The sequence below is a fragment of the Gopherus evgoodei genome, chromosome 8 (assembly GCF_007399415.2).
Source record: "Gopherus evgoodei ecotype Sinaloan lineage chromosome 8, rGopEvg1_v1.p, whole genome shotgun sequence".
In the NCBI taxonomy this organism is placed as follows: domain Eukaryota; kingdom Metazoa; phylum Chordata; order Testudines; family Testudinidae; genus Gopherus; species Gopherus evgoodei.
Window position 1 is genome coordinate 35,145,764 of NC_044329.1, and position 13,943 is coordinate 35,159,706.

The 13,943-nt window shown below is 49.6% G+C and overlaps 1 protein-coding gene across 1 annotated transcript in view; it reads left to right on the forward strand.

Annotated features, from left to right (window-relative positions):
* CTNNA1 (catenin alpha 1) overlaps positions 1-13,943 on the forward strand; it is a 220,490-nt gene that overhangs the window by 156,101 nt on the left and 50,446 nt on the right. Inside the window, 1 exon segment of the mRNA XM_030574175.1 lies at positions 12,699-12,808. Within this exon segment, the coding sequence (XP_030430035.1) occupies positions 12,699-12,808 (110 nt within the window).

The following is a 13,943-nucleotide window of genomic DNA, read 5'->3' on the forward strand; positions in this document are numbered from 1 at the left end:
TAATTTTTTAGCCCTCTTGTGGTGTCAATTAACCATTGTGCCACCTGTCTTCCTGTCTTTTGGAAAAGTGGGGTGAATTATTCAACTAAATCTTGTTGCGCAGGATGTCTGTATTATTTCAGGTACCCTTTAAATCTATTTTGGAAATACACGTTGTTCTTCGAGTGCTTGCTCATGTTCATTTCATATTAGGGCTGTTTACTTGCCACATGCGCCAGTGTCAAAAGTTTTTTTCCCTCAGCAGTATCCGTAGGGGACTGGCTCTGGTGCCTTCTGGAGTGGCGGCCACTTGGTGTGGTATAAGGGGTGTTGCTGACTCCCCCCACCTCAGTTCCTTCTTGCCACCAGTGACAAGTGGAATGTCTACTGCTTAGACTAGCATTGATTCCTTCTCTGTTCTTGCAAACGTTGAAATCCTGTAAAATAGTTATACACAGTTTTCTTATTTACCCTTAATAGTAGTTCTTAAACTGTTCATTGGTCCTGGGCAGGACCCAGTCGCGGCATGCCCATCAACAATCCCCATACCAGCTGCCTGAGCCGCTTAGGTGAAGGACACATAAGTGATGAGCTGTATCTGCAAGTCCTTCAAACCTAGGATGAAGAAGGAACATGCTATCCATCCAGGAGCACTCTTAAGAGTCGGCACTCACTCCTGCCCCAGAGCAGTGGTCCAACTCCGCACCAAGCATTGTAGTCTCTGTGTGCAGTGCTCCCCCGGCGCCATCCACAAGCCAGCACCGGTCTCCCTCCACGGGTCCAGTCAAGAAGCTGAAAAAGACTATATGGGGAAGATCTCCTACCTCCTGGAAAAGGAAAGGAGAGGGCAGGGGGCGAGCCAAGACCCATATCGAACAGCTCAACATCTCCCTCGAGAAGTCGGGCCCCAGCTCAAGTCGAGCAGTGCAGCCCATCCCATTCCTTGCCTGCACCTCCAGATAGAGGTGCAGGCCCTGGCCAACTTCAGGTGCCATTGATGCCCGAAACCCTTCAAGCAGCTCAGAATATCCTGACACTCTCTCAGGGCCACCCTCACGGCTCCTTCAGTACCCCAGTCTCTGGGAGAACACACGTTGGGACCGATGCATGTGTCCCTGCCTCAGTGCTACCATGCCCCATCGAGAGGGACATCCTACCAGCGTTTGCCTGCCTGCAGCTGTCTTGCCTCAGGATCGGAGAAGCAGGCTCAGCAGAGCCCTCTTCAGTCCCTGCACTGGGGGCACCAATCGAAGGACTTGAGGCGTACCTTGCTGATAGATTGATGCAAACCCTCTGAGGCACACGCCACCAGAAAGAACTCCAGGACCGGCACAGACCATCTTCAATGGTCCAGGACTGATCAGGCACCAGAGACGGCCAATTGCTGGGCTGTCATTTCCCATCTCCAAAAGGAAGGTTGCCCCACTCAGGCCGATCCTCCCAGCAGCCGGCTCATAGTAGCTCCCAGTCCCATTTGACATCTCGGTACTGGTTGAGTAGCATGAGGCGTGGATTGCCAGGTATCTGATGCAGATTCACTGAACGCTGTCGGTCCCCAAGAGCCCAGCCAAGACGGGGGCCCCTCACCCAGTTCCTCAGGATGATGCCAAGGCATACCAGGAACTTTTGAAGAGGGTCACTTTTAAGCTGGGGCTTCAGGGAGAGGAATTGGGAGAGCCCGCGGACTCTGTCTGATGTCCTCTGCTCTTCAGCTCCTGCCAGGGTGGCTCTACCCCTTGATGAAGGGGTTTCTAAATGGGTCTCTGAAATTTAAAGTATTGACCTCAGAAGCTCCATACACGGTCTTCTACGAAGATAAGGTTCAGTTGTGGCCCCACCCGTCCTTCCTGCCAAAGGTGGTCTACATGTGAACCAGGATATCTTTCTCCCCGTGTTCTGTCCCAAACTGCTCAAGACCAGGTGAGGAGAGGTGTCTTCATGCCCTGGATTCCCGGAGGACCTTGGCTTTCTACTTAGAATGTACCAAGCCTTTCCGAAAATTGACTCAACTTCTTCATCACTATAGCAGAGAGGAGGAAGGGTCACTCGGTGTCCTCACAGAGCATCTCCAGTTGGATTACCTCCGTGCATAAGGAGCTGTTATGACCAGGCAGGGGTTTCGCCACCACTGATTGTCAGAGCTCACTCAACAGCGCAGTCATCTTCGGCAGCCTTCCTGTCACACATCCCTATCCAGGACACCTGTAGAGGTGCAACATGGTTCTCTAGTCACACATTTACTGCTCATTATGCCATCACTCAGCAGGCCAGAGATGATGCTGTGTTTGGCAGAGCTGTGTTGCAATCTACACGTCTGTAAACTCCTACCCACCTCCGGGGGTACGTGCTTTGGAGTCATCTAATATGGAATGGACATGAGCAAGCACTTGAAGAAAAGACAGTTACCTTTTCTGTAGCTGGGTGTTCTTCAAGATGTTGCTCATGTCTGTTCCATGACCCACCCTCCTTCTCCACTGTCAGAGTTTCTGGCAAGAAGGAACTGAGGGTGGAAGGAGCCATGCGAGGGCCACTCCAGAGGGAGCCAGAGCCTACGGATACTGCTGAGGGAAAAACTTCTGGCACCGGTGCATGTGGCAAGCACACACACCTAATGTGGAATGGACATGAGCAACACCTCTCGAACACCAGTTACAGAAAAGGGAACTGTCTTATGTGCTTTACCAATTTGATTTTGTGTTAAAGGAGACTTAGTAATTAGCTCTATTTCTAGACTTTTATGACTCATCTACTTTATCCTTTGACAAAGTTCCTCCTCTGCCTTGGTGAGTTCTGCGCTTATTGGTGGATTGCTCACCTCAGAGATTCACGGCAACCCTCAGTTTGGCCACTTTTGCTAGTAGCTCAAATCTGCTCTTCACCCAGCTAACTTCATCACTGGCCAGCATGGGGAAAGGGAGGAGAACAATCCCTGCAGTCTCCTGACCCACCTAATGGGTCAGGGGTTAGGCCAGGGACCCTCCCCTGTGGTGGGACTGACAGTCCAGGTCACCACCTCTGGTCTCAAATAGGGAGTTGAGGCGAATGGGGGGAACCCAGGCCCACGCTCTACTCCGGGTTCCAGCACAGGGCCCTGTGGATTGCCACTGTCTACAGTGTCTCTTGTAACAGCTGTGTGACAGCTACAACTCCCTGGGCTACTTTCCCATGGCCTCCTCCCAACTCCTTCTTCTTTGTCCTCACCACAGGACCTTCCTCCTAATGTTTGGTAATGCTTGTACTTCACAGTCCTCCAGCAGTATGCCTACTCACTCTCAGCTTCTTGTGCCTCTTGCTTCCTGTTCCTCACACGCGTGCCTAACTAACTGAGGTGAGGTCCTTTTTAAACACAGGTGCCCTGATTACCCAGCCTGTCCTAAGTGATTCTAGGAGCTTCTTAATTGGCCCGAGTGTCCTAATTAGCCTGCCTGCATACCTTAATTGGTTCCAGCAAGTTCTTCTTCGAGTGATTGCTCATATCCATTCCAGTTAGGTGTACGCGCCGCGCGTGCACATTCGTCGGAAAACTTTTACCCTAGCAACTCAGTGGACCGGCAGGTCGCCCCCTAGAGTGGCGCCACCATGGCGCTCCATATATACTCCTGTCGGCCCACCCGCTCCTCAGTTCCTTCTTACCGCCCGTGTCGGTCGTTGGAACAGTGGAGCGCGGCTTAGCTGACCTCCACTTCCCTAGCTACTCGTTTTCTCGTATATAATTATGCAGTTATAACCCTTTTATATATATATTTGTATGGTTATACGTGTTTTCTTTGCTAACATGGTTAGTTTAGTTAGCGGGGTTCAGGAAGTAGCCCCTTCCATGAGCCCAGTGCCGTAGCCATGCATGGCTCACCGGGTTTTAAAAGGGGCCCGGCCTGCCAGAAGCCGCGGCCGAAGAGAGATCTACATGACTCCTGTTTGAAGTGCCTCAGGGAATCACACTTGACAGATAAGTGCCCCATTTGCAAGGCTTTTAAGCCGAGAACAAAAAGGTGCGGGACTTTCACTTACCCCTCCACCTTGGCGCCGAGCGATGTTCAAGCGGCGGGCAGAAGCGCCTCCTCGGCACCGGATCCCGCCGGTACTACCAAGGCCTTTCGGCACCGACCGTCGCCGGCACCGATGTCGACTCGGCACCGCTCCCTTCTTCCGAGGTCGAGAGAGCCTACGATTCCTGCTGGTGCCTGGCGGCTCCCCGGCACGCGCCGTGGTTGAGCCCCCTGCTCCCGCTGCTTCCGTGCCACCTGCATCGCAGCCAGAGAGCTCGCCTAAGTTGCGTTACCCGGCACCGACACCTGCAGAGGCACCGATGACTTCGGCTTCGTCGATTCCAGTCCCCCAGGATCACGGAATCCGGTGCCTGGCAGCTCCCCGGCTCGCGCCGTGGTAGAGCTTACCGCTCCTGCTGCTTCTGTGCCAACTGCACCACAGCTAGAGAGCTCGTCTAAGATGGCTCGCCCGGCACCGACGACGTCGGCACCGTCGATCCCGGTCCCACGAGGGCCGTAGAATCCGGTGCCTGACGGCTCCCCGGCGCGCGCCGTGGTTGAGCTACTGCTCCTGCTGCTTCCGTGCCAGCGGCACCGCAGCCAGAGAGCTCGTCTAAGTCGGATCGCCCGGCGCCGACACCTGCTACGGCACCGATGACGTCGGCACCGTCGATCCCGGTCCCACAAGGGCCGTAGAATCCGGTGCCTGACGGCTCCCCGGCACGCGCCGTGGTTGAGCTACTGCTCCTGCTGCTTCCGTGCCAACGGCACCGCAGCCAGAGAGCTCGTCTACGTCGGATCGCCCGACACCGACACCTGCTGCGGCACCGATGACGTCGGCACCGTCGATCCCCGGTCCCGCAAGGGCCGTATAATCCGGTGCCTGACAGCTCCCCGGCACGCGCCGTGGTTGAGCTCCTGCTCCGGCTGCTTCCATGCCAACGGCACCGCAGCCAGAGGGCTAGTCTAAGTCGGATTGCCCGGCACCGACGCCTCTGAGGCACCGACAACATCGGCACCGTCGATTCCAGTCCCACAAGGGCTATCGAATCCGGTGCCCGACGGCTCCCCGGCACGCGCCGTGGTTGAGCGTATTACTCCCGCTGCTTCAGTGCTGACGGCACCGCAGCCAGACAGCTTATCTAACTCGGATCGCCCGGCACCGACACCTACCGAAGCTCTGATGACCTCGGTACCGTGGATCCCGGTCCCACGAGGGCCGTCGAATCCGGTGCCTGACAGCTCCCCAGTACGCACTGTGGTTGAGCCTGCTGTTCCCTTCACGCCGGAGATGTTACCAACGGCGAGGGCTCTCAGTGCCATGACAGAGTCAGTGCTGCCTGACCCGGGCACCGCCGGTACGGGTAATACAGTCTCTTCAGGGGACTGTCCCCTGTCAGCACAGCAGAGCGGCACCGTTCATGATCACGGTCCCGCAGACACTCCAAGTCCTGTCGGCACGCCGGACACCACTGGCAGTCCCGGTGCTGTTTTCCTCGGTACTGGTCACACTCGCTGCACCGGTCGGTATCCCGTTCGCCGACCCGCTATCGGCACCGTTCTGACCTCTGGCACCGGGGCAGGTACCTTGACTCCTGCAGCCCTTCTCCGAGCCTCGAGATCTCGGTCGACCTCCCGACACCGTTCTGGTTGCGGGTCTGGATCTCGTTCCAGGTACCGATACGCCTCCCGACGCCGGTCTCCGGTGCCGAGTTGGGCAAGGTCCGAGTGAGTCAGAGACTCTGCCTGTGCCTTCTTTTAGTACCTCCATGGCCGTCCGGACACGCATCCGTGTCATCCCATATGCGCAGATTTTATGCTCAGGACCACGATCCTGATATGATGGCCAGCGGGCGCCAGCCCCGAAGCAGAAAGAGGCTTGGCGAATGAACAGGCTTGGCCGCCAGGTGTACTCTGCAGGGGCCCTGCAGCTCGGGGTAGCAAAGCAACAAGCCTTGCTTAGCTGCGATAATTATAGCACCTGAGTGAAGGAGTTTCTCCCTCAAAACTTCCACCTGGAGTTCGCTGCCGTCTTGGAGGACGGGGGGAAAGAAGGTTCCCAGAGCGTCCCTCCAGGCCTCGTTGGACGCAGCAGACTCTGCGGCCGGCACTCTGGCCTTGAGTGTCGCCGTGAGGTGCATTTCATGGCTTCAGGTTTTAAACCTCCGGCCGGAGCTGCGGTATGCCATTCAGGATTTACCCTTTGTTGGTAAAGGCATCTTCGCGGCAGAGACAGCCCCAGACTGCGAAGTCTGGTGGGCAATAGGGTCCTAATGCGTCTCAGCATGTATACGCCAGCGACAAAACGCAGGCCTTTCTGGCCCCAGCCGCCATACTCTGTGCCTAGCCAGAGGCAGAACTCTGGCAAACGGCAGGGCCAAGGTGGTCGCAGACGAACGTCAGGACCCCTGAAGAGCCAAAGTCAAGGTCCCTCACAATTACCACTGGGACCAAAGACGGACCTTCCAAGGTTCACCTGAGGGCGGTGTACCAGTCGCAGGACGGGATCCCGATCCCGCTTTCTCCTGGCATGGCCCCAGTTACTTTCAGATCGCTGGGTCCTGCGCACGATGGAGCATAGGTACCACCTTTAATTTGCTCCAGCCCTGTCCCACTTCAGCGGACGAAAGGGGTAAGGGGTTTTACCCCCGTTATGCCCTAGTCCCCCACTCGAACACAGGTCTCAGACCTTCTTGGTCCTGCACGGACTCAACCGGGTTAGGATAAGGTTGGAGTTCTGCATGGTATCCCGGGGAATCATTATTCCATCCTTGCCTCCTGGGGGCTACGGTGCCGCCCTGGATATGAAGCACGCGTACTTTCGCAATGCCATCTTCCCTCCGCACGGGAGATGCCTCCGCTCTATAGCCGACTGTCAATACTCCCGGTTTACGGCCATAGTCGCCGCCTACCGTCGCTGTTGTCGGATATGCGTTTTTCCGTATCTGGACGATTCGCTTATCCACGGAGACTCTGAGACACAAACCACTCAGCGCGTGGGCATCGCCACGGTCTTATTCACAGGTCAAGGCCTGCTGTTTATTATAGAGCAATCCACTCTGGTCCCCACGCAGAGGTTGGGCTCCCTAGGGGCTATCCTGGTCTCCTACCTAGCCGGAGCCTGCTTGTCGCAACTGAGATTTTAGGCGATGGCAACAATCATCTGAGGTCTGAAGGCTTTCCCAACGACCTCAGCTCGTTCTTGTCTCAGTCTCCTGGGTCCATGGTTGCCCGCAAGTTTGTAACCAAACACGCCAAGCTCCGCCTCCGTCCTCTCCAAGTCCGGCTCACTGCCCCTGACGGCGGACGCCTTATCTCTCTGCTCGAGTGTTCATAGTCACCTCTGAGCTTAAGGCCTTTGGTCTTCTAGGGAGCTGGCATTCCTCCTCAATGCCCCAAAAATTGAGAGTAGTCCGCCTGGCATGCCAGGGGTTCCAGCGGCAGCTGTGAGGCTGTTGTATCTCGGTTTTTACAGCCAACACAACGACCAGGTGCTTCATAAGTATTCAGGGGGGACATAGTCCTCCCCCCCCCCCTTTTTGTCAGGAGACCATCCATTTCCGGGTCTTTGGCATGGCCCACTCGATGGAGCTGGCGACGTCCTTTCTCCCAGGCGTTTGGAACGTCCTAACTCTTTGCCTCAGCAGGTCTTTCCTGCCTTACGAGTGATCACTCTGCCCCATGTGAGGCGTCCCGCTTTCCGGAAGTGGAGATATTTCCTCACACAGACCTGTTCGCTCACCGCGAGAGCAGGAAATGCCAGGTGTTCTGCTCCTTCCAAGATCTCTCCTCGGAATCGATCTTGGACGCATTCTGGATGCCGTGGAAAGGCCAACTGCATTATGCCTTCCCACTGTTCCCACTGGTTCATTAGGTCCTGCTCAAACTCCGCAGGGGCAGAGCGTGCATCATCATGATCACTCCAGAATGGTCCAGGCAGCGCTGACATACCACGTTACTCGGCCTGTCAGCCCAGACCTCATCACTCAGGGCAACGACAGGCTTCGTCACTCGGACCTGCAGCCTCTTCGCCTCACGGTGGCTGCTGCGTACCTGAGTCGGGGTGACAGGCAGCCTTCCACCTGGTCAACGTACCGGGCCCGGTGGAAGCGTTTCTTTTACAGCTGCAATACGCTCGATCTTGCTCCTGCTGAGGTCTCGATCCCCTCTGTTTGGCCTGTCTCTGGCCTTCAGCGGCAGGACCTGGCGGTATCAGCGCTGAGGATACACTCAGCAGCCATCTCTACCTTCCAGCAGGCTGAGATGGACGTTCAGTGTTCTCACGCTCTATGGGTTCGAGGTCCCTCAAGGGCTTGGAGCGCTTGCACCCTCGGGTGCGCCGCCCAGCCCCGACCTGGGACCTCAACCTAGTCTTGGCCAGACGGGTCTCTGAGATCAGAGCTCTTACGGGGGTTCCGCCGTACACTAGGTTTCACAATGACAAGGTGCAGTTATGACCGCACCCGGCTTTCCTCCCTAAGGTGGTTTTGGCTTTTCATGTTACCCACAGTTCAACGCAAATGGGCAACCGTTGCACTCCTTGGACATCTGTGGAGTGCTCGCATTATATTGTGCTGACAGAACCATTTCCTAAGGTGCCCCAGCTCTATCCCGGTAGCGGGCCAAAGGGAGGGCTTGCTTGTTCTCCTCTCAGAGGATCTCATCTGGGGTGATGGCGGACATCCCCACTTGTTAGGATTTGGCTCATATTTCCACAAGCCACATCAACGTGCATTCTACCAGGGCTCAGGCTTCATCTGCCGCCTTGCTGGCTCGTGTTTCTACCCACGAGATCTGTCGCGAAGCTCCATTGGTCCTCGGTCCATACCTTTGCTTCGCAGTATGCCCTGGGTCAGCAGTCAAGAGAGGCTGTAGCCTCTGGCTCAGCAGTTTTATTCTGCCACATTTCACTCCGACCCCACCGCCTTTGTAAGGCTTGGGATTCACCTAACTGGAATGGATATGAGCAATCACTCGAAGAAGAAAAGACGGTTACTCACCTTTGTAACTGTTGTTCTTCGAGATGTGTTGCTCATATCCATTCCACACCCGCCCTCCTTCCCCACTGTCGGAGTAGCCGGCAAGAAGGAACTGAGGAGCGGGTGGGCCGGCAGGAGTATATATGGAGCGCCATGGTGGCGCCACTCTAGGGGGCGACCTGCCGGCCCACTGAGTTGCTAGGGTAAAAGTTTTCCGACGAATGTGCACGCGCGGCGCGTACACCTAACTGGAATGGATATGAGCAACACATCTCGAAGAACAACAGTTACAAAGGTGAGTAACCGTCTTTTCCTACTTGTTCTGGAACTGTCGCTGTTACCTTACCCAAGGAAAAGGGACCTGCTTAATCTGGGACTAATATATCTGCCTTCTGTCACTCTTCTGTAGCCATCTGACCTGACCCTGTCACACCTTATATATTAATTTATCCTCGCACAATAGTTTTGAGGTATTCTCCTCCTGTTACAGATGGGGGACTAAGGCATAGAGACAGTGACTTGTCCAAGGTAACATAGGAACTTTGGCAGAACCAGGAACAAAATCTAGTTCTTTGGAGAATCACTCCATTGCTATAACTACAAGACTGTACTTCCTCTCAACTGCTACGTGCTCTTTTAGAATATCTGCCACAATACACCTAAAGAAATATTGAGGAACAATTTTAAATGCACATTATAATGCAGTTTTCTTTTTGATTAGCAGCTTAGTACATCATTTACAAAATTGAGGTTTTTGTTAACCATTGTGTAAATCATTTGAAACATATTTAGGTTACATGTTGCAATGAAATTTCATATATTCACCTGTAGTTACTGGCAGTCCCGGCAGGATAGCTACCAAGGAAGGATTGCTAGCATCAAGGAGCTAAGGGGAAGAAATGAATATACAATACAAAATAAATTCCTTAAAATATCACTAAACATCAGATTTTTAATTTTGATTTCCTTTTTTGCATTCAAGGTGGATACACTGTTCTTAATTCAGCAAGTTGTGCTTGGAGAAGCCAGAGTCTCCCACATTTGGCTGTTGTATGCCGCTCTCTAGGCAGTTCTATACAGCTTCCATTCAGTATTCACGTGTGTGTGGTGCTAGTGTGCCATGAGGGCTCTGGGGTCCTGAACACTACTACTGATCTGTTCATTTAATTAGGTACAGATTTAGAAGCTGAATCACATTAAAATGTACCCCTTAGGCAATATTGCCAATCCAGTGAAAGTCCTAAAAGTCATGGGATTAATTTAAAAAATTTTGATTACATTGACCAGTGGTCACTAATTTCAGCATGTGTTAGGGATAATAGACTCCCTAGCAACTCTAGAAATTGACTGTGTAAAAATGACTCTTTACTTAAATTTGCCAACTGTGAGCATTCGAAGTCACAGCCACCCGTTTTAGTGACAAAAGTAGAAATTTTACTGTGTACTTTTTTACTATCATTAGCTTGCTACCAACACGGCTAACTGAGTGATTCTGTTCAATCTTATGCATCAACAGAATTGTTTGTTCAGCAGTTGTCTTGCCTTCATAGGGTTTTGATCAGTATAATAGAATACATAGGAGTGTAAATGGCCACTAGAATCTTTTGCTGGGGATATGCAAGATAGAAAAGAGCTCAGGTTGATTCTCAGATGCTCAGTATGCAGGCATGATAGTTTAGGGAGAAAATCCTTATGTACAAAACTGAGCATAATTTGATATGGAGAGGAAAAACATTGAACCATACAAAGTCACTTTTCAGAGCAGAACTGCAGTTTAAGGGATTTTTCAGTGTGCCGTTTTCACACTCAGTGCAGCCCAATAAAAATGAGCTTTTGCTAAATCAGGAACTCTTTATGCCCCTTTGAGCCCATACAGTCCATAAAAACCGCTGTCCCATCTGGCAGTCCACTGAAGATTTACTCTGTCACTCTTCGCTCAATTTTAAGATGTTAATTTTTTTCTTTGAAAACTAATTAAACTAAATAAAAGCTATAAGGCTACCTTACCAGTGATATTCCTAAAAGCTAATAGAGCCTAAACTGTAATATTGGAAGGAGCAACTCTATTATCTTATCTTTTCTCTTGTCCATTTATGCACTTGGATGAATAATAATCTAAGATTATTCCACCACCATTGTGTACTCAGCCATTTAGAGTTTGAAATGTACCTCTGATCTGGCGAGTGTTTGATCTTACATCATTCATAACTCAATTAGGAATTGAGGGTGTAGGGTGAGAAGTTTCTACCTCATGAATTTACTTTGAGCTGTGGTATTACTAATGGAAGTGGCAAGACTCTTCACTTTGGTTTATTGATATATGATTAGTACTGTATCTGTTGCCACTGCCCCAGGAATGTTTTCTAGATGCAAGAAAGACTATGAATGAATGAAAGGCATTGAAAAAAGGTGTAAAATCTGGCTGTAACTTCATGTTAACTTTTATCTAAAATTTTATGTATGAATAGGTAGTATACTTCAATTAAATAAGATAACTACCCCAAATTTTCTCTAAAAATGTGTTTTGGTTAGATATCTGGTGCATTTGTTGGCTTTACTGAGCATAACTTATCTCCTTTGAGATTGTCACTACTTTTGGCAGGTGCCTTTTGGCATTTCTATTAGGATGGTACACAATGTTCATCTTGGTTCGGTTGTCTTTGTGCTATTTTTTACATCTTTCTGGGCTCACATGTAATTGTATTGGAGCTCAAAATAAGCTTGTCATTCACTCGTCAAATAAGGAACATAATTCAACTTTAGATTTTCCTCCCCCAAGAGCAGCTCCAATATGCAAATATCTTCAGTTGCTAAAAAACAAAACAAAACAAAAATATTCTATGTCCTCCCCTTCCCCACCCTCCACCCGAAAAGTGGTTGGAAACAAAAGGTCTTTGTTTCATGATGGCCCCCTTAAAGAGAAACTGTCCAGTTTTAGGCTAAAAATTTGATCTACTGTTTTTAGCATCATGGGGAATAGTCAGTGCTCTTGAGCTCTGCCTGCACCTATAAATACTGTCTCGCATAGATCCCATAACTTCTGTCAGTGTTTTTCTCTGCATTGTGGTGGTGGGGGACGTTTCCCAGAATATTGTCGTTTTAAGGGAAGTCAAATTGTTAGCCTAAACTGAGATATTTTTATGCAATAATAGCTAATTGTTTCCATATACAGGAACTAAGGCACTTTCTGTGCAACAGTACTCTTTTTAAAAAGTAGATTAAGCTTCATGGTCTATATGTGTATGTTGGATCTTCAAACATTTTGATTTTGTATGCTCCAGCATTTTCATGTGGTGATTTGTTCAGGGAAGAGGGCTGAGGTACAGTAATAAGTTCTATAAGACTTAACCCTCAGATGGTCAGCAATTTGTTTATCCCTACATTTTAAAAATAAAATAGATGGCTTGCAGTTTTCCCCTTCTTATGTAGTTTATAAGTAGGAATGGGCATTTAGCTGTGACTTCAGGTATCACTAATAGTGCTCTTATGGCAACCTCTCAATTGAGTAAATGGGAACACTGATAACAGCCTTTCTTATTTGAATGACTATTTTATGATCTGCTGGCTTGTGACAAAACAGATGTTGCTGGTGATTCGAAAGCTGTATTAGATTGTGTTGTAAGAACTAGGAGAGCATTTCTAGAAGGCTTCCTGATCACAGAACAAAGAGGTTGTAATTTTTGCATGTTACAACAGAAATAAAAACTACTTTTTTTTTAAAAAGTGTTTTTTTTCCCCCCTCTCTCCAATATAGGTTGCCAACTTGGCCTGTTCCATCTCAAACAATGAAGAAGGCGTGAAACTAGTTCGCATGTCAGCAAGTCAGCTTGAAAATCTCTGTCCTCAGGTAATTTGCAAGCTTGAGTATTTCATAGGTGTACATGGGAGGAGGGAATATCTAAAGCAGTGGAAGTGGACTGAGTATTGAAGGATGAACAACTGGGATAGGAACTTCCCTAAAAACATATGCCAGGAAAGTTGGCCTGTGATTTTAGGCTACCTGATTAGCTTACTACTACATTTACTAGTACATAATGTGTAGCCCACTAGATTCAAACAGTTATGTTTAGACAAACTGCTAGACAGTAAATAGTGAAGCTATGCAGTATATATGCATGCTCATGTTGCAAAAGAATGTGGTATGAAGAAAGTACCAATGCATCTATCAAAATTAGTAGGTTTAAGAAATGACCATGATATGAAATGCTGAATACTTTACATGCTCTTTGCTAAGTTGTTATAAAATGATCTTGTCCAAGTAGCAGAATGCATGAACTTGTTAAAAAAAGATCCTCTTTGATAGGGAGAAAAAAAGATAGATAAGCTTAAAACCAATCAAACTTTCGGTTAAGATCACGTTTTTTTTTAATTCAGATGCAACCAGGAAAGCAATAAAGCTCTAGACTGTCCTATTTAATCATCTAAGTCTTGATGTCATAAATACTTCTGACAAGGTGGTAGGAGTGAATTGAAGATATTAGTGCTCATCAGTGCTTATGGTGGCTTAAAGGAAGGGCAGTGACATTCAGAGCTCTGAAGTACAGAAATAAGCCATTGCAAGAGGATAAGCATGAATAGGAAATATATATTTTAAAAATATAATGTCCTGTTCATCCATTGTCAAACTTCACCTTTTGTGACAAGGCGATCTGCCTCCTTTAGCTGCTTTGTGTTTTTATATAGGTTTCCCCTCTATCCTCCTTCCCTTAGGAATTCAGGTCACTGTTGCTCTGGGTTTCTTTGTTTTGTATGGGATGAGTGTGAGTGAATGGGATATGACTGGTAGTAATATTTATTTTTTTGTATCATTCTTAGAAAACCAGCAACATTTATTTAAATAAGCAAATACATGCACTTGAACGCCAAACACATAGTTAAGTCTCGGAGAAACAGGCAACCCTGTTTCCTTCTCCCACCAGAAGGAACGTTGTGCCTTATATGACTATATTATCTGAGAGTAGAAGAAGAGAAGAAAAATCAGTTTTCATCCAACACTAAA